Consider the following 26361-nt stretch of genomic DNA (forward strand, 5'->3'; position numbering starts at 1 on the left):
GAGATCACCTGCCCCTCAATCCCTGCCACCTTCATGCTCTCATTTGGGATTATATATTCCCTAGGAATAATATCTGGATGGCACAGGGTCACCTGGGAACAAGTGTCCCTCAGCCCCCGATACTGATGGTCAAGTATTCCTACGTCCACCCCTGCGGTTTCAAACAACTGAGAATCTGTTCTCACGAGCAAGCAGCGCTTGACCTCCACAAGAGGACCATTTTCCTCAGCCTGATCAGCAGATGTAACTGTTCCAGATTGAGTAGCCATGGCAACAGGCTCCCTCAGTGACAAGGGGCTTTGCTCTTTCTGGACACAGAACACAGCTTTTGGCTTGGTTCCACTCGAATCCTGAGGCACAATTCCTTTTAGCTGCTTTAATTTCTCACACTCTGAGATTAGATGGCCCTTTCCCTGACAGAAATAACATTTTCTGCTATATTTGGAGTCTTTCTCATCTTGTTTTGGTTTTCCCTCCAAAATCTGAGGTCTTGGTTTCACGTCTGAGGGCTTCCCTTCACCATGGGCCCCTCCCCCTTGCTGGCTTTTCCCTGGTCCCTGAGAGTACTTGCTGTAGGTTTCTTTAGGTTTCCCTACAGATTTCTCCTCACCTAAGGGCTTTCTTATCTGGTAAATAAAATCTGCGATCTCGGCTGCTTCTGCCACAGATTTCGGTTTCCTTTCCCTCACCTGGAATTTCAGTTCCCCATGCAGGACTGAATAGAACTGTTCCAGCGCTATCAAGTCTTTGAGCTGCTGAAAGGTCTCTGTCCCCTCCTGAGATAGCCATTTCTCTAGCAGCCTCACCAATTGGGCCCCCACTTGGGTAAAAGTCTGCTCTGGTTTCTTGGTGATTGACCTGAATCTTTGCCTCAGCTGTTCCGCATTTATCCCATGTCTGGCAAACACCAGTTTTTTAAACTCTGCAAAATCTTTCATCAGTTCCTCTGGCATCTCTGCATAGACTTCTGCAAGGCTGCCACTGATTAAAGATCGCATGATGGTCATCTTCTCAGTTTCCCTCACTGAGAAGTCCACAAACGCTCTTTCCACTAAGGAAAAGAACACCTCAGGGCAATCTCCCTTGTGGTATACAGGGAATTTCTTCAGGTCAGCTTTAGACAATTGGCCTCCCTCAGAATCCCTATTGTTATTATTGTTCTGGTTCATCAGTTCCAATTTTCGTAACTCAAATGCCATCCTTTCTTTTTCCAGAGCAATTTTCTCTCTCTCCCATTCAAATTGTCGTTGTTTCTCCCTTTCCCTTTGCTCCATCTCCCTCACCCTCAGTTCATGCTGTTGGGCTATGAGCATTTTCCTGAGTTCTGGGTTCTGCTCTCCCGTGCTGTCACCTTGCACTGAGCCAAATTCATCCTCAGAACCTTGGTCAACCTGGGGGTCTTTCACTTCACCCATTTCTGCCATTTGGCTTCGAGTCAAGGGCATAATCCCCCCCCCAGAACAGGCTGCTTTCAAAAGTCAAGCCTCAAAATAAAGCGACCACTTTTTTTTTTCTTTTGCCTCAGAACCAGCTTTCTATAGATTACTGCTGTTCTTCAGCACTAACTTGCAACAGTTGCGAGCCAGAGTCTACCCCCCTCTGCTAGGCCTCTCAGCAGGCAGGCTAGATCACTGCTACTACACAGTTTTGCCTCAGCTTTTTTCCCGCCAAAACAGGCTGCCTCAGAGCTCCCTAATCTAGTCCCCAATCTGAGGTTACACGTTCTTCTACTAGCGCACCTCCCCGTGAGGTACACCTAGAAGATTACCTACGCGCTCTCAGATTGTCCCTGACTAGACCCCCCTTGCTCTGGGCACACTTGCCAAGGCTTTGCTGTACCACTGGACAACTGGACCAGTCGTATCCCACACGCTGGACACCAATCAATGTGACAAACCCAGACCTACTGGGATATGCCACAGTTTCACTAAGCTGCCACCAACCATTCCCTATAAGAAGTCACACAGACCAGGGATGGATTTTTAACAAATAAAAGAACAAGGTTTATTAAATAACACACAGGGAAAAATAAAAGGATCAAGTGAATAAGATACAGTAACGTGGCTTAGTCTCAATCATACATACACACAGTTTGGTTCACACAGAACTGTGGGGAAAATTTATGCTGCTATGCTGTTACAATGTATATGTCTGTGGCAGTAGCAAATGTATATCTATGACAATGGCAGGCCTCATGCTAAAACTGCAAGTCACTAGTTTCCAGTAAGGATGATCATTAACCTGCTGTCTATTGTCTCTGGATAATGTAGTTACAGTCTCTACACTGTTGTGTATTCAAGAACTTGTCTAACTTGTCTATGTACTCAGGAAATTATCTGTTGACCATTATCTGTGTCTGTTTACTATTAACTGTCTGTTTACCAGCCTGTCTGTTTACCAACCACTCTGTTTACTGATGCCTGTGTATTCAAGGAAATTAGCTGCCTCTAACTCTGGTTATTCTTTTGTGTATTCAAGAAATTAGTTACCTCTGTATTGATTAACTTGTTCAAAGGTAGGGGATACAATAAACTGAGGGGAGGCTGGATCGAAAGGGAGAACTGACACTGAACAGGTGCCTCACGGCAGGCTGTTCTGTATTCATCCGGATCCCACCCTGAAAACCACACTCGAGTGTCCCGTCTTTTCCTTTCTCCTTGCTGGTTGAGGAGAAAGATCCCTGCCCTGAGGCTTCATCTGCAAGACCCCTACTTCCTCTCTTCTTGCAGATCCCGACAAAATGGTGCCCTCTCTGAGGTAATTCACCTATCATCCTACTCATCACGCCCGGTGTGGAAGGGCTACAGCGCGCGCATGCATCCTCTGGATCCCGATGAGTAGGACTGAGGTCAACTTTCGACAATTCGCACTCATCTCGCCTGGCACAGGCCCCAAGACGCGTCAATCATCCGCAAGGATCCCTCGGGTGAGTGGAATTTGTCAAGTAAGACACCTACACGTTTAGCAACATGGGAACTTCTTTATCAAATCTTCAGGAACAATTTGTAGTGTGTACTTGCCTTCAAGACACACGTAACATTTTTTTCGATCCAGAATTCGAGGCTAATCTAATCAAACAACTCCCTCAAATTCTGCCTCCGCTCCCTTTAGCCTCTTTGGCTTGCCTGGAGCAGCATGAGAACACCTCCTGGAAAACTCAGTTGCCTCCCAGTTCTGCCGTCCCTCAGGCAACTGGGATTGATAACCATCCTTCAATGGATACAACAGGTGCTTGTGCAGAAACTGGTGTCATTTCTGCCCCTCCTGTCATTGAGGGAGCAGCAGAAACACAGAGAGATGTGCCAGCTGTTTCTGCTAGTTGTGAACTGCCCCCATCTCAAGGCATCCGCAAACTGCAAAGCAGTAAACAGGACAATGGGATGGACTCTTTATCTGCCCCATGGCTTAATGACTGCAAGGCCTTGATAAAAGATTCCTTTCCACCAGCAGAAGGACTCACTTGCCTTCCAGAATGGCAAGATTTAGCATTTAAGCAAACAAAAATTAATGCTGGTGCATCCCCTGATAGTCCTCTAATGTTTATGGGAGGAGCTGCATTTGCTACTGCTGTTCAGCAAAGCTTCACAACCACAGCTCTAACTCAAGCAGCAGAAGTAGCTTTAAACGCATTCCAATCAGCAAATCAAACTGCATGCCTGACTCCCTTCCTTGCTGGTCTGAAAGAATCAGCAGCTACCTCAGTATCTCCGCCGGTTCAGCCAAAGTTGCATTATGTCCCAGCGAATTGGGACCCAGGCCCAGATTTCTTTGATATCATGAACTGAGGTACAAAAACAGCTTTACAAGCATTAGATGCATCATATAAGGAAGGGGAGGAGGAAGCGAATCTAAGGGGGGTAACTGCTACACCCAACATGAAGCTTGTTTTGAACTGCTTTTTCCATGTGCTAATCCTGTTTGGGTGAAAAATCCTACTCAGCCAGACATGGCAGTTATACAGATCACCAAAGAATGCCTCCCACCTGGACAGTAGAGAGACTAATGCTGCATATTGGGGTGGGAGGAGGCGAACCAGAAAGTTTTTCCCCATCACCTTCCAATCTGGAGAAAGCATTGTTTACACTCAAGCCACTTGTAAGGATCCAAATGATGTCCTGCACACTCATGGGACTTCATACAAGCCTGCATTCCTGTCTCTGCCTTCCAGGAGTAACAGTGTCACATCCCTGAGAAAATGTTTGTTGCAAATGCTGTAAATTGTCAAAAATGTTTGTTTTTCTTTCTGCAGGATAAGGTTGATAAGAATTTTAGAGAAGCAATTCTTAGTTTTATGCTCAGAATTAACTGTAGTGTTTTAGCCTTTGAGCTTTTCCTAATAGTGAAGTTAATTTTGTTGTAGACACTGTATGTTTATTCTTTTACATGTCACAGTTTTCCTTGAAAATTATTTTCTAATGTAATATGAAAAATTTGTCTGTTTATCCCTGAGACAGAGAAACATATTATTCCCTACAAGTAGGTCCCACAGTAGGCAATTTTGAACACTGTGATGCTAATCCATCTGACATGCTTGTAAAAACACATTTTCAGTCCAGGGGAAATTTAAGGGCACTAGCAGGCAACTTTTTTAATTCAGTCAGTTGTACAGTTTAAGAACTTTATCCCAGAGCCAGGCAGATGCATACAAGCACCATTCTTTACTACTCATCCCTCAAAATAAGTTTCTGTTTTGTTGCCAAGCTCTATATGTATCTCTCCAGTCAAGTGTCATACAAGAAATCCATGGTGTGTGTGTCTTCAGTGGGGAAGTTGTCTGTGTCACATATTTCTATGCAAAAGTTCTGTATACCTTAAAGTTTTTTGCTTTTGCCTCTTAGCAGTATGTTGTGCTTATATATTTGAATAATATGTTTTCAATATGCTTTCTTTTCCTGAAAATTGTTATTACTCTTGTTATGCAATCTTATTGTAATTGTAATTTTAATTATCCAATATTGTGTTTTCTTTAATCTACACTGTAAATTTAATTCTCTTGCCAAGATTCCAGGTTTATTCCATCAAAACAATGTTTTAAAGTTGTAAAGAAAAAGTTTTGCCTCTCAGTGCAACAAGGAAGCAGCTTTGGCTATTTGAATGCTTCCCTTATTTGCAGTGGCCTGGAATATGCTATTCCGCCCTCTGCTGAAGATGAGCCTGACTTCATGCCTGTCTTCAACAAAATAAATAAAAAACGGTTGGGATGTGGGGAAAATTTATGCTGCTATGCTGTTACAATGTATATGTCTGTGGCAGTAGCAAATGTATATCTATGACAATGGCAGGCCTCATGCTAAAACTGCAAGTCACTAGTTTCCAGTAAGGATGATCATTAACCTGCTGTCTATTGTCTCTGGATAATGTAGTTACAGTCTCTACACTGTTGTGTATTCAAGAACTTGTCTAACTTGTCTATGTACTCAGGAAATTATCTGTTGACCATTATCTGTGTCTGTTTACTATTAACTGTCTGTTTACCAGCCTGTCTGTTTACCAACCACTCTGTTTACTGATGCCTGTGTATTCAAGGAAATTAGCTGCCTCTAACTCTGGTTATTCTTTTGTGTATTCAAGAAATTAGTTACCTCTGTATTGATTAACTTGTTCAAAGGTAGGGGATACAATAAACTGAGGGGAGGCTGGATCGAAAGGGAGAACTGACACTGAACAGGTGCCTCACGGCAGGCTGTTCTGTATTCATCCGGATCCCACCCTGAAAACCACACTCGAGTGTCCCGTCTTTTCCTTTCTCCTTGCTGGTTGAGGAGAAAGATCCCTGCCCTGAGGCTTCATCTGCAAGACCCCTACTTCCTCTCTTCTTGCAGATCCCGACACAGAACACTTAACTTGAAGCACAGACCCTGAACCTATCAGTTCTGGCTAACCATACAGACACCTGAACCTATCAGGTTGGTACTGACTGACACACAGTAGTACCCTGTCTGACACACAGACTCCCACTCAAGCTTCTTCTCTCAGCTCTTCTCCAGCTTCTTCCAAACTTCTCCACACAGGCTTCACATATATATACAGTACAGCCCCTCCTCCTGATGTCCCGCCTTCCACTCCCCATAGGCTGGAACTTTCCCTCCAAACCCATGACAGACAGGTAACATCAGTGCTGTATGTAACAGGTTTCACCATATTTTAGGGTGAGAAAACTCTAGCGTGGTGTAGTGGGTAGAGTGTGGGACTAGGATTCAGGAATCTGAATGGATCAGATCCTCAGTCAGTCATGAAACCCCCCTGGGGGGCAGTGACAATAAATCACTCCCTGAACATCAGTCATGCTTCAAAACATCTATTGTAGTCACCATAAGTCAGAAGTGACAAGATGGCACATAACAACATATCAGAACAGGGGCCGCCAGTGTTCTCTAGGTAAAGAAAGTCTAATGTACTAAAAACACTTAGGGGCCCTGTTTGAAATTTGTTTTACTTGGGTATTAGTAAACAAGCTCAGAGTGTGTTGCAAGGTGCATTTTAAGAGATATATTATAGATATTATATTAATATTAATAGATAGATCTATTAAAGATAGATAGATCTATCTGTCTATTAATATTACACACACAGAGACACATATATCTATATATATCTGTTTGATTTGAGATATATATGGATATACATATAGATATAGATAGATCTATCTATAAGGTATATATAACACTATATCTTACCTATATTACATTCAAGATTTGATTGGAAACAAAGCACTGCACAGTCTTAGAGAATGGGGATGTGTTTGACAATATCTGACAGTCTGATAACAAGGGAATACCATGGCATTCTTGTTTAAAGCAGCTCCCTTAATTGTTTGGTGATGAATAACATAAAAAGGTAGTGATGGGGACACAACCTTCTGAGATTCCATCTTCTAAGCAGCTGTTAAAGGTACAGTACAAGAGACTCTTAGAAAGGGGCAGCTCTATAAATAACTTGCATGCACCAATCTATAAAATGCCCTTCACGAGCAGATTATTTATTTATAGGAGTACAGAGAGCAGTTTAACAAAAGAAAGAGGGAACTTCCCCCTCCAATAACTGCTTGAAATAAAGTAATGTTCTTTTCCTGCAATACATGATTTAAACTATGCTTTGTTATAGTCGCAGCAGTGTATGAATCCACTGGAGAACAAAATGTAAATACATATATGTTTTGGGTTATTAAGTTACTTTTGAATGCCATTTTGCTCTTTGAGCCTCAAACTGGCTTCAAATATGGAAAACTGGGCTAAATATAATTGTTCATCCCAAGAAGAGTACACTTATCAGATCAATGGGCATTATGTGTTGGCTAATCAAGTCCCATTCATTGTAGTTGGGACTAACAATCTTATTCATTTATTTGTTTGATTTGTATCCCAGCTTTCTCCCTCCAGAATGGGAAACAGCATGGTCTACACAGCATAATTAAGAAGTAAAAAAGTATTTTAATTTGCTTTTTGAATATCCTTTTTGTTCTTGCTGTTCCTAATACAGTGGTGTCAGGGGTTATGCAGGATTTTTCTCCTGTTACAGAGATGATCAATCAACCCTTTGCTCTATGTGTTTCTGTCAGACTATAAAATTTACAGGCCTGAGCAGAACAAAAGTCCTATTGAGCAGCCATGATGTTCAGGTGTGTCAAAAAGCTGAGTCACCATGTAGGGGAAATTGCAAGCCAGCCTAACGCTGCTTCATGTCCAGTCTTGTTTTTTTTTCTAAACCAACTGCTGTTCCTTTCAAGTTGAGCATATACTTACCACCACCAGAGGTCATTATTCAATCACAACTAATGGCTGCCCACATTCATCATTCAGAAAAACATGAATCAGATCCACACCCCCACCTGGAAAGTTCTATTCAGTGTTCCCAGCACTACACATCTGAGATCTTGTACTTATCACCTGTCTTTTATCCCATGAGACTTTTGTGTCTGGAAGGGAAAAATAATTAAAATATAAAAAGCATTAAACCAGAACGTAACAGAAAGCAACCAAAACTAGAACTACGTAGAAAAAAAAAGAAAGTGGGGAGGGGGGAACAGATTATAAATAAGAAATAAAAAGTATTTTGTAAACTGAGAAAAACAAAAGACAATGGCTAGAAAAGAATCTGGCCGAGAGAAAATATAGCTTGATTTTGTCAAAGTACTGTATACATTGTTGTTTCAACACCTCCTATAACTCTGTGATGTGCTTTATAATGAAAGTTAGCCTAACAGGAACTTATTTTCTTATGTTTGCTCTATTTCTGCAAATAGGGAATTGGAGTTATTATCATCTGAAAGGGAAAAATAATTCAGTTTTGCCTTCCATCTTAGGCACATTTATTTAGAGGTTCCAACTGACATATTGAGCCTGCCTCTGTGTAGGACAATGTTTAATATCAGCTTGAATGGAATATAGTTTGTCTACAGAGCAGTTTGTGTATGTGACTCTCCTTTCAAGCATTACAGAGCCTTCTAGTGCAAAATACACAATAGACATCTGAGATATACAAGACTATAAGAACTGCCTCTCCAGCTCCCTCAGTGGTCAACCAGATGCCTGTGGGAAACCCACAAGCAACTGACAGAGGCATTCTGCCTCTCTGCACTGAGGGGGAATGCATAGTGGTTACAACAAGCAGCCAATGACAGCCTTACATGACATGTTATCAATTGTACTGAGAGTCCAATTGAAAGAGGCTTTTTCTCCCTGTTGCTTGCAAACTGCACTAACATTGCAGTGTGCCTACAATCAGTCCTATGTGCCCAGGTGGCAGCAACTAACTTCCTATGGCTTTTTGTTTGTCCTGCGATGAGTACATAGGATTCAAAGAATCTTTTGGCCACAGTCATTTGCAAGCACTTGGGCGGAAGCTTCATCAAATTCTGCGGGGCTCAGTCTTGACAGACACATATATTAGTGCATCAACTGACTACAGGTTTGCATTGAGGGAAGGCCTCATATGTTTTCTAATGCTCCAAATAAGCATTAGAAGTAGAAGTACTGTAAGCTTAAGTCCTTAGGAGTTTCAGCAATAGCTTTAGGTAGTGTGTTCAGGATCAGAACCATCTGTAGAACTCAAGCGCTCTGTTTTGAGATCATTCTAATCTGTAACCTGGCTGTGGAATTTAAGTGGTGTTAACAAGTGAGTACATATTACTGCTTAAAAGTCTGCTTCCCTCAATAGATAGGAAGAAATAGTAGTACCTTCACAGCTGTGATTTATTTTCCATTTTCTTATTTAAGGTGTTTTGCTGATGAGAACCAGTAGGGGACAGAGTGAGGTGTGACCTGTTCATTGTTCGGAAGAGTGGTTGCCTTTGGTAATTTTTATCTTTTCTTAAAATGTTTGCTATTTTCCACTATGAAACTTAAGACTGAGTGGTTTTATTATGTGTGCTGTGCCCCTGTATCTTAGCACTTAGTTTTAAAAATGTGAAGGTTAAAAGTATGCTACCAATATAAATAAATGTACAGTATAAGGATAAACCTTGTCTTTTGTTTTGTAGAAACACAGCCTGCAGATTTAAATTGAATTTTATAATGCTTAAGGACAAGTCTCCATAGCCAGTACTACTCAGGTAGATTTTATCTGCAGTAAGCCAGAAGTGACTGAGATAAACCCTACTGTGTTTTCCTGAAAATAAGACCGGGTCTTGTATTTATTTTTGCTCCAAAAATGCATCAGGGCTTATTTTCAGGGGATGCTTTATTTTTTCCATGTACAGCAATCTACATTTTTGTCAAATACATTCGTGTCATCTTCTTCTAGTTGCTGCACAATGGTGTAAGGAGGGGTTTCACTTAACTGAGGCTTATTTTTTAGGATAGGGCTTATATTATGAGCATCCTGAAAAATCATACCAGGGCTTATTTTCAGGGAAACAGGGTAGTAGGGCTTTGAGGTCTCTGAGATATTTAAGGAGTGATTTCAGAATTGCCACTCTTCACTAGTGAATTTTGATGACCAAGTGGGGATTTGAACCTGGGTCTCCTGACTTTGTCTATAACTCCATCCACTGCACAAGACTGGGTATTCAGTAGTACTCATAGCAGTAGTATCAGGAAAACGTTTAATCAAGTTTAGAATAATAAACATCATAAACCTCAGAGAGGTCTGTTCTCCAAAGGCGGAAGTGTATTTAAATTGTGATCACAAATGGCAAAATACTCCTCAAATCCAATCTGGGCAAAGACTTATAAGAACAAACAGATTTTTATACCATGGTCAGAACATGTGTCAGTCACAGCCATTGTTTCACTTATGCATGACCTATTACAATTTGGGACTTTTCTAAGTTACAACATTTTTTTTAATGTGGTATATTTTGTGCTTTGGGTTAACTTCTGACCATGTTCCTCTTTCTAACTTCTGTTGTAGTGACTAATTTCTATGATTAATTTCCAGATTGAAGTGACTGTTTCTCAATAGCCTCAGGCTGAGCTGTTTCTATTTTGTAGAGAGATCAAACTACAAACCCTATGTGCCTGTTATTAATACATTACTTGATGAATATGGTGAATAAAAATAATTTTCTTCCCGTAACCTATAGTATATCTTCAGTGTCTTATTTGGGATCTCTAAAATCAAATTTGTTTTAAGGAAGATAAGGGGGGGGGGGAAATACTTTCACTCTAAATGGTGGAACTGTTGATCTCTGGAAGGGTATACTTTTTAAAGCACTAATTCAGTGTTGCTTTTGCTATGGATACAGAGTGCTCAGATGGCTGAAAATGACTTAATGATATAGGGCACAGGCTTAACTGAATCTGAAGATTTATGCCAATAATATGGAAAGTCAGAAGGAAGAGATAACACCTATATTTTTCCTGCAGGAGTCAAGGAGTTCTTGCCATTGAAAGCCTATGTTTGACAATGGGCCATACGTTATAAGGTACACTGTTGCTAATTCAATACTATTTTTGCTTGTCTTCTAGCTCCTGTATCTGAGTTGTTTAGTCCATTGCCTGAGCGTCAACCAAATATGAGATCTCCCAACTGCAGGGTCTCTCCTTCTTCATATTGCATTTCCCAAATACTTTATGACAGAATAAAATGGAGAGGAAAACCCGAAAGAAACCAACTTAGCAAGCATTTTATTGGGAGTCCCATTAATTTCAAGTAAGTGAGATCAAAAATAGTGTGTGGTTTGGGTGGTGCAGTTCAGTCTGAATCTCTGCTAAAAACAACAACAAAAACCCTGTAAGAACAGAGAGCAACAAGACTCAGCTGATTGAAATGCTCAGCAGACTTCATAGCCTTCCCTCCTATTACTATAGGATATGAGATGTATTGTTGCTAGATCTTAATGAAAGGAATGATTTCCAAATATCTCTTCCTGGTCGACCATAGTGTAAGTGTGTGTGAGAAGGCACTTGGGGATAAGGCACTCCCATGCTTTGACAAGGCAGAGGGAACTGGTACATCCACTAGTGGCAAAAGTACAAATGAAAGACTGAGTCTCAAAATGTATAAAAATGTTGGAAATGCAGATTTTATTCTTATCTAAAAAGCTCCCACGCTTGGACCACGGCTGTTGCTGGATGTATAGGTTAACCTATGTGAATGTCATGCAAATCTTTTTGCCGTTTTCTGGCTTCCTTTTTTGTATGTTATAAAAGTGGACACTTGTGGCTTCAGTTGCCTTCACATGTCATTTATTAACTGAGCTGACAGTGTGAACAGTGAATAGAAAAAGTGTTACCTTTGAGTTGCAATGGATGAAATGGAAGTTGTGAGTATTGTTCCAAAGGGTTGTACCTTCACACATGTTATGGTAAGTTTTCATTTGGTGTTGCAGCCCACGATTTAGGCAAATGACAATTGCTATTTACTTCGGATTTGGACAGTGTAAACAGTGTAACTCAAAGAGGTACTTTACATCCCAGAAAAAGAATGCCTCTTTTTGTTTCAGCAGCATCCTTTTGCTGACGTGTTGTTTATGTGCCATCAAGTCACCTCTGACTTATGGTGGCCCTCTGAATGAGACACCTCCACAATGTGGAGCCCTGCTTAGCTTTGCAAACTCAAGTTTGTGGCTTGCTTTAGAGAGTCAATCTGTCTCCTATTTGGCCTTCCATTCCCCCTGCTGCTACATGTTTTTAATTGCCAATTTTAGCTTCCAGTGTAACAGAAGTCCTTTGCCTGGCACTTGGTTTCTATGGCCATAGATGTTCATATTTTGATCCTGCACAAGTTTAAAATATCTGAAAAGCTGTAGGACTGCTAATATCTTGTTTAATCTCCAGGTATGAACAGTTGACAGGACTTAGTTCCATCCTGTAAAATACAGACTTAATGTTTGAACTGTTGGTAAAGGCACAGAAAGAGTTATGATTAATTGGCAACTGTACTATAACACCTAACCTGTAGCACTTTTGCTGGTTCTGTGTAGTTGGCCTCATGCTCATTGGACTGAGGATCACAGATGCCAGTGGCTCTATTCAGAATGATAAGCTCTGCTTAAAATCATTCTGACATCCCATTTCAAGGGATGTCAGAATGACTGGGCAACAACCTTTGCTGAAACTTGCCACCTTGAAATCTGCTATGGCCTTTCCTGTTTCTTGTTATCTTTTGTAGAGGGACATGTTCTTAGAACATGACTCCGCTTGTGTTGGAACAAAAAAGTATGTTTACAAAATAAATGGCAGCTGGTACTATTGTAATTGGTATGACTGAATTCACACCGTTTAAGTGACATGCACCAATAATACCCATATGTCTTTCAGACACCTGTGTCATGTGGAATGGAGCCCGCAAACTGGTTTTGCTGTAAGTAGTCACTGTAAACTCCTCTTTCATCGTATGCATTCAGTGCTCTCGATACTAAAGGAGCAATCTTGACTTTCTGCTTCATTTTGATACTCACTGGAGGAGTCTGAGATCTACGCTCTAAAGCAGTTATTCCCCAGCCTTGGGCCTCCAGATGTTCTTGGATTACAACTCCCAGAAGCCTTCATCACCACCTCTGCTAGCCAGGATTCCTGGGAGTTGAAATCCAAGAACATCTGGAGGCTCAAGGTTGGGGACCCCTGCTCTAAAGCATTTAAGGTTCTGTTCTAAGACCTGCTTTTCGTAGAGCAAGCCCTAGTGAACAAAGTGGAATTTACTTATGATTAAAGATCTGTACATGCAAGAGCCTATCCAGATGAGGTGTGTGGCTTAATAACAACATAATAATAATCTTAGAACTGCAGAGCTGGAAGGGATCCTATGAATCATTGAGTTCAGTCCACGTCAAGGAGGCACAGCTGGGGCTCTGCAGCCAGAGACCTAACTCACTGAGCTATCTAGTCTTTGAACTGATGTGGGTTAGAACCATGGTCCCTTTCTGCCAGAGATCCAGATTTACTCAATCCAAGCTTCCATACCTGTAGCCAGAGTTCCTTCATTGTAATACAGATTCTTCCATGTTCAACTTCCAAACCATAACATGTCCTCTTCTTTCCTCCTGCCACTTTCCTACCTTCCCTTGCAAGAGACAGCTGGAGGGGTGAGTGCCAGAAGCCCACCAATCAGCTGTAGATGGGGAGCAGGCAGGCAGCTGGCCAGATTGCATGGAGAGGAATAATAAATGAATAGATTTTGCAGGGAAAGCAAGGGGGAGGTAGAGGTAAAGCACTCCCACAGCTGGTATCAGAGGAATTCCAATTCTGCACATTTCCATAGGAACCGGGATTTTTTTTTTGAACAAAGAAGTAAGCACAGCTGAAACATCTGGAAAGAAATTGGCTGGAGAAAAAAAAAACTGGTCCAAAGTGAGAGAAAATAACCCTGAATAGCCCTAATGTAGAAGGGAAATGGAAGGGATAGATTTGAGTGCCCACTAACACTATGTACAAGGTTGATTGAAGTAATCTAAATCAATGGGCAATGAAGCCACCTCTTTAATAGGAGGAAGTAGGATGTTTGGCTGAGCCCTGAGTAAATAAACACTCCACTTGTTTTCCTGAGGATTGCTGCTCTTGCTTCTCTCTTTGAACATAGTCTAGCAAGCTTTTTCTGCTAGATTTCACTTTTCTGCCACCTTTACAGTTTTCTTAAAGGAGTTCTGGGAATTATAGTTTGCTAAGAGAGATGCCCAGTGTGGTGTAATGGATAGAATTAGAGACTAGGATTCAGGAGGCATAGGTTTGAATTCTTGCTGAGCCATGGAAACTTACTGGAAGAGCAGAACTGGTAAAACCAGTTCTCCCTTAAATATCTCAGGGTGTGACTACATTGGAAATTGTAGGATAGATTTGCAAAACTCTATTTATGTTTAAAATCACAGTTAATGCTGACTCAAGGGCTGCAGATTGATTCAGGAGTTCACTGTACACACTGGACGTGATATGATTTGTGTTCCAGTCCAGAGCCCCACTTCTTTCCTTCCTTCCTCTGTTCCTGCCTCTGCTGATTTGATGGGGAACTGACGGGGCCATAAATATGGGAAATAATTATAGTAATGATAAGGTGATAGGGAAATCCATTGCCAGTCCCATATATATATAAGGTAAAAAAAATCTAATAAATAAAATATGTAGAAAAAAATAAAATACAAAAATAATTGGAATATGATCAGGAAGAGGAAAGAATGTGGGGGGCATGCCCCCCTGGTCCTGAACATCACACTACAACTGCTTATATCACCCAAACACCACCTACACACACACACATCTTTACAAGAATATATTATAACTAACTACAGATTGCTCCAGCTTAAAAACTAGAAAGTTCCACCCCCAGAGGCAGAGAAAAAAAAAAGCTGCTTTGGGAGCAAAATGCTCTCAACCAATTTGAATCAGCCTTTGTATCATGTGATCAGTAAAAATACTTTGAATTTGCCCATTTTAAAAGAAGAACAAATCCCATGGTGTTTGACCATGTGGTAGCAACCTCACTTACCTTGAAAGACTCATTACAGTCTCTATAAATTGCTTCCGACTGGACTGCACATAAGTACAACAAGAGAGGCCCAACAACTGGGAAAATGGATAGTTGGTTTGTAGAATAAGGAGAAATTGTGTGGAATTTATACGGTAGGGTTAAGAAACATAGTCGTTTTGCTGACGGACCATTTCTTTCAGACCAACCTGGATCCTGAACTAAAGGTGATATTTGCTGAGGCTGGTATAACCGAGGATCATTTGAAAGACAAGAGAACTTCAAAAAAGATTTTTAGAACTATTGAGAAACGAGGGGGTGTAGAAACTGTGCTGAAAGAAGCTAAGACAAAAGGTACTGTACTTTGATACCTCTGTATACCTGGGAAAACAGTTATTGCCCTATTTGTGTGATGAAAACATGGATTAAAAGACTCGTATGTTTTGGCATCTTCCACAGCTGCCTTGCCAGAAGTAAACACGGTGAGGAATGTGGCTATACAAGAGCTGTGCTTGTGACATGAGTAGGGGCTAATTTTTGTACAGCTTTAATTGAGGCAGGGGGTGGGGAGTCTTTTGCTCTCCAGATGTTTTGGTCTTCAACTGCCCCTTCAAAGGCTCCCCTTCAAGGTTTGGAGCCTGTGTGAGGGATGGGAGAAAAGCTATGCTTCTAGCAGATGAGCAGCAGACAAATTCTCTGTTGGACATGGTCCTGTTCTTCTGTTGCTCTTTGGTTTGAGGACTATGTGTGCTGGCTTGTGCAACACACATTATTTTCCCTGAAAGAATAACAAAAAGAACCACAACAGGTGGACATCGGTGTCCTCCCTCCCACCCCCAGTCTTGAGATTAGCTACCATGCTGCTTACCTTCCTGACTTATCGTGACCATCTATGGTGGGTTTCTTACAAACCTCTTATAGGTGTAGAAGCCTCTTTAACTTTTCACGATCTTTGCTGTGGAATTGTCTTTTATTTGTCATAACTTACTTCCAGATTTTATTTTCCTGAAAAGGATATCATAACATCATTGGTTTGCAGGGTTGAAGGCCAAGGATTAATAGAAATTATGACATTACCCACCATCTCACTCATACTTCCCTGTTCTCTTTGATTTTTTGTACTTTCTTTTTTTTTAAATTCCTTTTCAATAAGGGTAGGCGTTGAGGTGTGGGTTCAAGGGGAAAAGGAGGGAATGGATAGGGGTCCTGTTCTCTTTGAATTTAAATGCAAAGCTCCAAATAGTTGGGGAGATGACTGCTGTTGTGCAAAGTATTTCAAAATGTTTGTTCTGGTTTTTTTGGGGTTCTTTGGCCATGTTCTGAAGGTTGTTCTTCACTCCCAAGCCAACTACACCAGAGCACAGGTTGCTGTCCTCTGAAGATGCCAGCCACAGAGACTGGTGAAACGCTAGAAAGAACAACCTTCAGAACACGGCCAAAGAGCCCTAAAAACCCAGAACAACCATTAGATCCTGGCCGTGAAAGCCTTCGCGAATATATTTCAAAATGGTTCTGTCTTGAATGGGAAACTAAGAGCCATTAGCTTTATAAAATATCTGCTTCTCATTTGTTGATAAATGAGGAGCAGGTCTTTTGATAATGGACCAATCCTGTTGCCTGCATTTTTTGATTCTCTTGGAAGGTTGTAGGGACTGCATGTGCCACCTTACCACTGCACCATTGTATAAAACTCATAAATTGCTGAAAGCCAGACTACTTTGGTTACATAATAAGAAACAAAAAGTACTATTGTTACAGCTGATCACTCAAGGTAAAAATAAGTGGGGAAAGACATTCAGGAAGAAGAAGCTGTTAATGACTGATGAACTTCTAGCACTGGTCTGGATGCAATGCAACACCTGTGTTTTAAGGAGAACAAAGAGTTGTCATTTCCAGAGCTTGGGAAAGTTACTTTTTAAAATTGTAACTCCTGTTACTTCAGAAGAACAGGTATATCTTGCATTACACGTCAAAAAAATCCCTCTTCTAATCCAGTGGTTCTTAACCTTTGTTACTCAGGTGTTTTTGAACTGCAACTCCCAGAAACCCCAGCCAGAAGAACTGATGGTGAAGGCTTCTGGGAGTTGCAGTCCAAAAACATCTGAGTAACAAAGGTTAAGAACCAGTGTATCAACTCTTGAAAAGGTAGAATCCTTGTACTTCCCAAATGAACACGGGGCGGGGAACAGGTGTCGCTTTGCTCCAGGAAGCAACACATCTTGAACCAGCCCTAGAGAACAGCATGGAGGTCTAGGCCAAGGGTTGGGCAGCATAAATGATTCAAATGAGAATTTCTGTATCTTTTAAATCCAGTCCTGACTGCACAGCCAGTTACTGAGAAAATACCTAATTGTATTCAGGAGGTGAGAAAGAAAGGTTGAACTTATATGTGATCATTATAAATGTAAGGAGAGTTTCTGCATCATATGGACAGATGTGTGTATTTGGTAGCCGTTGATCCATACACTGACCTCAATAAACACAGGTAACTGATAGTCGTGCTTTAGCTGAGAATCTGGGGTGCTAGAGTTTGAAGCAATAGGGTTTTCAAAATTATAAATACAATTAAAAGGCTTAATCATTCTTTATTTATTTCACCTATCTATTCTTCCACAGGTTTACTGACCAAATCACTTGATCATCCTTTGCTTTGTTCTGTGCCTCCCACAGAGATGGGTTTCATTTACAACCCACAAAATGAACCAGATTACCAAGGGCCAAGTTCAGTGGATGGCCTAAATAATGTCCCGGCAGAGCCTTTTCCCACACCAAAAGCATGCAGTGCTGATATTCCTTCAGTTGTTATATCTCCAGTACCTTCTACTTCTCTCCTCAAAAGATCATCTCAACATAGTTTAATCCAAAATCTGAAGGAAGCGCAGCTGAAAAGGGCCAGCAGTGACAATTCACTAACTCCTTTTAAGCAAGATGCTCTGATGTACCAGATCAGAGGAAGAACTCAGCTGAAACAAGCAAGTATTTTTCTTTCAATACTCTCTTTGTTGGAAAGAATATTGTTAGCTGGCAGAAACTTAAGCCATGATGTTAAATTATATTCTTGGTTAGGCTTTCAAACAATATTGCTTAAAACACAGATTGTATGTGTGTGTTGAATGAGGTTCACTGGAAAATGCACCTCAGTCGAAAACTGAGTTGTAGCTTTAGGATCAAAGCAGGCATTTCGTTAACAGATCTGTTATATAAAACCTGGTTGCATCTCTTGGAGTAATTCAGTGTGTGAGCAACTCTGCCCATATGGAGGGTGGCACTCTCCCCCATAATCTATACACATTTTCTCTTCTCTCTAATAACATAAAGGAGACGTGGTGGCGCTGTGGGCTAAACCACAGAATCCTGTGCTGCAGGGTCAGAAGACCAGCAGTCTTAAGATCGAATCCACGTGAAGGAGTGAGCTGTTGCTTTGTCCCAGCTCCTCGTCAACCTAGGAGTTCGAAAGCATGTAAATGCAAGTAGATAGATAGGTACCACCTCGGTGGAAAGGTAAAACGGTGTTCCCTAGTCACGCTGGCCACGTGACAATGGAAACTGTCTTCGGACAAGCGCTGGCTCTATATGGCTTGAAAATCGGATGAGCACCGCCCCCTAGAGTCGGACATGACTGGACTGAAAATGTCAAGGGGAACCTTTATCTTTACCTAATAACAGAAGACATGAATGGTAGGCTATAATTAGCAAATCTTCTCGTCTTAATTTGATGACTGATGGAAAGAAAATGCCTTCATTGTTCTACTACCCATGATAACGTATTAAAGGTACTGTATGTAGACATTCATGCTCCCAGCCCTGGATTAACCATTAAGCAAAATAAGCACACACTCAGGGCATCAACAATGGAAGGGAGCACCACACAGTTCTTTTCAGTGCCAGATTTTCCATGGATCATGGCGCATCCTCCTTTACAAACCACCTCCCTCCTCAAGAGCCCCAAGAAAACCACCTCCCTACTTGAAGTAATTCAGTATGAAGTAGTAAAAACTAACAAGTATAAAGACTAATGAGAAATTTGTATTTTGAGGGAAATGACTAATCATCATCACTTTGTGGGTTTTTCTTGTTAATTTTACTACTGTATTTTAGGAGGTTGGGTGGGGATAAGTATAAAAAGAGCTGCTGGTCTTTTAGACTCATGGCCTCTGCACTATATGTGCAAGCCAAAGAAATAACAGCTGGTGTCAAGGTCTTTTTTGAATTTTCCTAACTTGCAGATTCAGACAAAATCTGTCTACATTAATCAAAGTGTGAAAGCTCAAGAAGTGGCTGGAAACCCGTAATTTGACTGCATGTATGATTTTGTATACAGTATGTGGTTCTTTTTTGCCACATGCTCTACAATTAAATTATCATATTTTCATGCATATAATGTATATGTTATATTTCTTTTTTTTTAAGCTTTGGGACCCACTGTACATTATAGTCATAGTGAGCACCATAATCATTTCAGTGCTTAGGGCCTCTAAAGGTCTTAATCCATCCCTGTATGCTCCTAATGGGAGTTGCAGTATTTCTAGAATGGTGCAGTGTTACAGTTCCTTTTATCTGTGAGGGTCGGTCATCTCTGTCCAATTCGTTCAGGAAAACTGGTAACTGCATGTCATGAAATGCTTGGCCCTTATAAAGAAAAATACCTCACATGGTCCAGATTTGTATCTAGCAGTGACTACCTCTTATATCATTTCATGCAGGCTGAAAAAGATAGACTATCATATTGTGAAACTTATAAGAGTGACAGCTACCTCCTAAGGGCCTCAGTACAGGAAGTTCTTATTAGTTCTCCCCTCCTCCCCCATGCCTGTGTGTGTGTGTGTGTGTGTGTGTGTGTGTGTGTGTGTGTGTGTGTGTGTGTGTGTGTGAGAGAGAGAGAGAGAGAGAGAGAGAGAGAGAGAATGAGAGAGAGAGAGAGAGAGAATATGTATGCTGGCCAGCTACTGTATATAACACAGATTCTCTACCTGTACAGGCTAGTGTTACACAAGCAAAAGGACTTCAGTCCCTCATAGCTTATTCTAATCTCCCAAGTTTAAAATAAAATAAAATTCAGACCTATGTAAATCCCAGTGACAGGCTAATTGCCTCAACTACTTTCTTGAAGCCAAGGAGAAAGCTGATTGAGCGACTCCCTCTTCCTCCATAAAATGCATGACAGCTACAGCTTTGTTTCTAATTTGCTGTTGATAGTTTCTTTCCATTTCACACATATGTGGGCAGGAAAACTGGTGAAAAGCAGGACATTTCTTACTGGTCTTTAACAAACAGTCTAGGTGGCAGGCCCAATAAATAAAAGCCTGAAGTCTGATTGTCTTACAAATTATTTGAATTATGTCTGGAATTTGCAAGAGAAATTTGTGTGGCTTTTTTTGACTCTGTCAACACTAGTTTCAGTCTTGGTTATGTGGATCCTGGGATGCAGTTCCAGTATTGTGGGTGCAAGGAAGCTGAACAAGTTGAACTTGAAAAGAGCAACTGTGAAGGAATTAGAAAAGCTTCACAGGGTAAGGAAGTATCCCTGGAGACCAAGGCCAAGGCCAATATTTTCCACTGTATGGTATTCACATTTACTAGGTATAGATATGAAAGCAGGATAGTAAAGAAAGCTGACAGGCAAAATCTTTATTCACTCAAAATGAAATGTTGGAGAGAGGCAGATACCGACAAGTGCCAAAAAGACAAACCCATGATGGCTTGATCAAATCAAACATGAGCTCTCTCTGCAAGTGCAAATCTAAACTGCAGCTATCATACTTTAGATGTATTACAGGAAGAAAAAACTCACTAAAAATGACAGGAATGTTGGGAAAAGTGGCAAAAGCATTAGAATCCATCTCATGTTAGGAAGACCCAACATGAGATGGATTGACTGAATAAAGAAAGCCATAGCCTTGCGTTTGCAAGAACGGAGGAGGGCCGTTGATGACAGAATTGTTTGGAGGCCACTGATTTACGGGATCATCATAAGTCAAGAGTGACTTGATGTCTCATAACAACAGTAAGGGCAGTAGTATGTGTAATGTGTTAGTTTGAAGGTCTCAGTGACAGCAACTGCAAATCCCTGCTCCATGAAAAATCCTGTTTAGTATTTCTGGATGTATCCATGAGTGTTTTCTTAATGGCTTAGAGTAGAAATGGGGAACATTTGGGCCATCAGATGTTTGGGCCTTCAGTTCCCATCAGCCGTAGCCAACCTGGTCAATTGTAAGAGATGATGGATGATGCAATTTAAAACACTTGCAGAGTTTAAGGGGTGATTAGACAGAGGAAATATTCTTCCAGGAAGCTGTTCTGAATATCCAGGCCAGCAATAGCAGGGACCTTTGGTCTTTCTCATCAGAATTACTGTTGACAACAGGCAGTAGCTTTGTGGTTTCTGGAAGGAATCTTTCCCAACTCTGTCTGGAGATTACAGGGACTGAACGTAGGACTATCTGCATGCAAAGCATGTGTCTTGCCACCAGGGAGCAAGAACAGAAGGCTTTGAAGGGGGCAGAGACTCCTCTAGCCAGCTGAGAGTGGTTGAGATGCACAAGTGAAGATCACAGGTTGGACGGTGTTAGGACGTAGTGGCAGAGAGTTGCTGTGGAGGACTTTGAAGTTAAAGTTCCAGAGGGAAAGCACAAGGTTTTGAGTTGAAACACAGAAGCACATGTCTTTACTTACAGCTAGTTCCATAATAAACTGGACTTCTAAAAACTGTATTATTCTTTATTTCTCTTTTTCTAAAAACAGGTGTCTCACAAACCAGCATCTCCCAGTAATGGAGGAATAGTAGCTGCACTTAAGGATGTAATTCAGAAGAGACACAAGGCAATGCATGTCTCAGGTAGATGACTGAAAACTTCTCTTTGCTTTCTAATTTATCTGAATTATCCTCTTGTTTAATAAGTGAATGGGTGGTCATCAATGGAGAGTAACCTGTTCTGTGAAGCCTGGGTCAAAGCATGTTTCTAAGCAGCTTATGTTTTTCTTCTTTCTCTTTCCCTTTTTCTTTCTTTTCTTGTCTTTCTTTTTTCATTTTGAAAGTTTGGCTCTCCATTCACTGGCCAGTTAGCTGCCATGCAGATATTATGTAAAGCTACCATGCAGATACAGTATTGATAAAAATGGAAGTGAAATGTTGGAGAAGTTGAGTCTAAAGATACTGCTTTGAGGGTCAGAAACATAAAATAACTTCTATTCAGTCTTGAAGGGTCAAACTGTCCATTACATATAGCATACAGTATGCTTAGGACAAGGAAATCTTTAAGTGCAAAAAAAAAAATCTGATTGTCACAGCACAAAACAAAAATTAAAATAAAGAAGACAAAAATGTTGTGGCTGATTTTTTATTTTTGTTTTGTTTTTGTGTAATATGCTAGCACAGACTAACACAGGTACCTTTTCTAAAATCAATATTTTGTGGACAAGTTCACTTCCTTCCACAGTTTGACTCCAAGGCTAATGTTTTGGGGGAGAAGTTCTATGGCTGTTTCAGATTCTCAGCCAAGAAGCACGGAAGGTATACATACAACTTGTGAAGAATAGGCAAACACTGAAGAAGCCAAGTTCAATCTAGCCTGCAGCTCATAGGCAAGGACAGTACTGTATCCCATTGCCAGTGTTGATGAAAGACACTTGTTGCTACTCTGGTCAGATTCACCAAGTGGAATGAAAGGGAGTAGAGGAAAGATCTTGTCTGTTCAAGAGTTTGCTTTGTGACTGGCCTGACTCCCCGTCCAACTCTTAGATCAATGACAACTGTTCCACAGGTTCCAAACCATTAACATTTATTTCAAGAAAGTCCTTTAACACTTTCTTCTCATTTTTCCTCCCCACTCATGTGCTTCCTTTTCACCCCAATACAGTGGTTTCTGGGGCTTTATCTCCCTTCTCCTCCCTCATCTCTGCTTCCTCCTGAGGAATCATAATCTTTTCCCATTGCTTAGTCCATGGTTTCTCCATCCAGATCCATTCCCATTCAGGTGGAAGTTGAATCCACCTCATCGACCTCTATTATCTCCCTCCTTGATTAGGTAAAGGTAAAGGTTCCCCTTGACAATTTTTGTCCAGTCGTGTTCGACTCTAGGGGGCGGTGCTCATCCCCGTTTCCAAGCCATAGAGCCAGCGTTTTATCCAAAGACAGTCTTCCGTGGTCACATGGCCAGTGTGACTTAGACACGGAACGCTGTTACCTTCCCACCGAGGTGGTCCCTATTGATCTTCTTGCATTTGCATGCTTTCGAACCGCTGTGGATTCGATCTTACGACTGCTTGGTCTCCTGAACCTGCAGCACAGGCTTCTGCGGTTTAGCCCACAGCGCCACCACGTCCTTTCACCCCTCCTTGATTGCTCCTCCCTATTTCTCCATCCCCTTTCTTCTTCCTTCTCCTTGATTCCCACCTGTTTTAACTGCTTTCGCACCTTCCCCAGTGTGGTCCTTGTCTTCTCCAGTGACCTGTCTCCTTTTCAGGGTCTTCCTGCCTTCTTCAAAGGCTCTGTCCTCTCTCTCTTTTCCACAACTCCCTTTATCTTTCTCCCCTTTGGGACTGACTGATTCCATTACAGCTAAAGCTTTCTCCTTCAGCCCCACTACAGGCTTTTTCCTCCTCTCGATGGGTACACCCAGCTGGGATGGCATCAAGCTGGCTTTTCTCCTCACAGTCTGTCTGGGGACAGAAAAGTAGTTTTGGGGCTAACCCTGAGGCACAGTGATAATTCAAAGCACCTGCATTTGGATGCTTTAGAACTTTTATGGTATGTTTTGTATGTTTGATATAGACAGCTCACAAATTAAAAAATACAGGAAGAGCTTTGGGATCAGTTACAAATAAACGATATGCCCGTTTTTCCCCTGATGTGCTCATATGAGACAATATCGCCTTCCCAAGTTCTTCTGAGGTATATTATGTAAGGGACTCTGGAAAAGAAAAAAACTTCTTCCTCCTGATCAACATATTAGTCGCCCCACTCTAGACATATCCCACTTTTTGAGATATAATTGGTTGTATATACTTCTTTGAGCTTGTATAGGCTGGTGAATTGGAGTACTTTTCTGCAAAGCCAGCAACTGGGAGTTCAAATCCCCACTATGCCTGTTTGAGATAGGGGCCAAGAGAGGTTACTTGGAGTGTGTGTGGCTGATGGGTGACATGGTCTGCCATCTGTGCAGCCCTGAGCCAACTGCATGTTCAAGGAGATCCTTTATATTTGGAAACTCCTATGGAGATTGTTATGCATTACCCTCTGTAGGAGTGAACATAGTCCATAACTACAGACAGACATTGAGACAAAACTGAGAAATGACTTTCTCATGAGAACTCTGACATTTGCACAAGTTTCTCTTTAAAAAAAACAGAATTAAATTTGAAGGGCAACTCCTCCCATCTACACTACAGATTAATGAGGATTCTCAATATTAATGAAATATTGAATGTGAGGTGGAGGGAGAAGAATGGTAAACAGGTAGTGTTGAGTGAAATAGCCTGCTTGACCCTCTTACAGCTTATAGTGAGCTGGAGGAAAGGGACTGGCTGGCTGGTTAGCCAGGCCAGCCAGCCAAATAAAATATACAGCATACTCGTGTCAAAGGATTAGATTTACTTGTGATTAGTGCTAATGTTGTGTAACTGAACAAATATAGAAAGGACACTCATCTATTTGGTCCCTTAGTTTCCATGTTGCCATCCACATGCAACCTTTATTTCTTTTCAGCTCATCTGGACATATACAGTTTGTGTTGTCTAATTTCTAGCTTAATCCTGTACACTTGTATAGGATTAAGACCCATTAGACTCAGTGGGAGTAATGGAAGTCTAATGGGAGTAAGGCATGCATGGATAGGATCTTAATTATTCTTTAAAAATTCAATATTTACAAGTTGGTAAACTATTGCTTCATGTTTCCACAAAATGCTGTTTCTTTTCTGGCAGATAATGAAGAATCTGATGTGGAGAATGGAGATGAATGGGATGATTAAAGTATTATTACTGTCAAGAGGAGAAAGTCAGTAACTACAACTAATGTTTTAATGTAAAATGTTAATATTTTCTAGAATCTTGGAGATTTAACACCCCCACGGATGTTCTAGACATGTAAGAGAAAGTATTATTTTTTAAAAATAAAGTTCAAATTACAAAATACTGTTTCATTTTTCATCCTTCTGCATTACTCTTCTTATTCTTTTCAATTTATTAAAAATATTAAACACTTTTTGTTTTGTTTCCAGTGACCTGCTGAAACTTGCATCCCTTCTGATGCTTCATTCGCAGTGCACTCCCAGACATGAGTACTTAGCAATAAGCCCCACGGAGGTCTATTGGACTTGCTCTTAGACAAGGGTGTGTGAGGAGTTCAGAAGAGTAAATTAAGTAAAAATTGACAGGCTCTAAAACCACAAGTGATCTGTATTAGACATCATGAGCAAAAGCTCCTCTTCTAGTCTCTAGCACAGAAGAATATATATATATACTAACCAAATCTGTTTCTGAAAATCAAAGAAATAAGCCAGAACAAATTGAATAAATTTATGTTATTTATGGATTTAGGTACCAATTGAAACTAACTCGGTTAAATTCTTTATAGAATTGTTGGGGCTTCTTGCTTATACATCTCCATTATTTTAAGAAATAGAATTAAATCAAAAAGATAAGGACTATGAATGTGGTAAAGCATGTACAAAAGCAATGTCATTGTTGCCTAGTGAATACACTCAGGCCATTCAGTGGGAGGAGGGGCAGGACCATAAAGAGGACGAGCTTACACTCCCTCTGAGTAATACAGAGGTGTGCCGCCACCAATAGCACAAGAGTGTGCCAGAGCTAGAAGAACAGTGACTGCATCTGGAGAATTAAAGGTTTACCCCACGATTACAAACAAGGTTTCCAGACACAATTATCTCCAGAGTGGTCGTATAGACCAGATGAGCGGGATACAAATCAAATCAAATCAAATCAAATCAAATCAATCAATCAATAAAATAAACTTGTTTTGGTACCTAAATCCATTTCTAGAGACTGCTGGTTTTAGTAGATGGGACTAGTGCAGCCCTCAAAGGTTCTGAATGGGAAATGTCTCCTTAGACCATCTGCAGTTACCCACCCTTTATTTTGGGCCTTACACTGCTAGGTGTGGGCTTCTTTAAACCTGACTACCTCTTGCATAGCATTTTTGCTGAAAAGTTTGAAATGGAAGGGAAAACAGTGACCTTGAGAAAACTTCTCAGGCCTGTGCATTGGAGTATACTCTTAACCTATGATCTACCATAGAGAAGCATTCAGTGAGGGCTTGCTAAAAGAGCATAACCTTGCTACTGACCTTTCCTTTAGTACAAACATGGTTTTCTGCTGAGGGAAAGGGAGCTTGTAGTGCCTCTTAAAGGGAGTACTTTCTGGAGCCCAGGCGTGGGAGAAGGCTCTGTATGCAATATTGGCCCAGGCTGTCATCAGTTCCACAAGGCTAAAAATGGAGGCTACATTTTAGATGCTGGTTGAAGATATTCAAACAAACTTATTTTACTCGGCACAAGTCTGTCA

General features: G+C 41.0%; 1 protein-coding gene across 1 annotated transcript; it reads left to right on the forward strand.

Annotated features, from left to right (window-relative positions):
* Positions 1–10907: 10907 nt before the first annotated feature.
* On the forward strand, positions 10908–24967 carry LOC110080639 (uncharacterized). The gene is made up of 6 exons (XM_020796697.3): positions 10908–11091; positions 12702–12744; positions 15042–15192; positions 17455–17810; positions 21580–21673; positions 24760–24967. Exons 1-6 carry the CDS (start codon positions 10955–10957, stop codon positions 24804–24806), a joined length of 828 nt encoding a protein of 275 aa, XP_020652356.3. The 5' UTR covers positions 10908–10954; the 3' UTR covers positions 24807–24967.
* The last annotated feature ends 1394 nt before the right edge of the window (positions 24968–26361 follow it).

The sequence above is a fragment of the Pogona vitticeps genome, chromosome 2 (genome assembly GCF_051106095.1).
Source record: "Pogona vitticeps strain Pit_001003342236 chromosome 2, PviZW2.1, whole genome shotgun sequence".
Taxonomy (NCBI): Eukaryota; Metazoa; Chordata; class Lepidosauria; order Squamata; family Agamidae; genus Pogona; species Pogona vitticeps.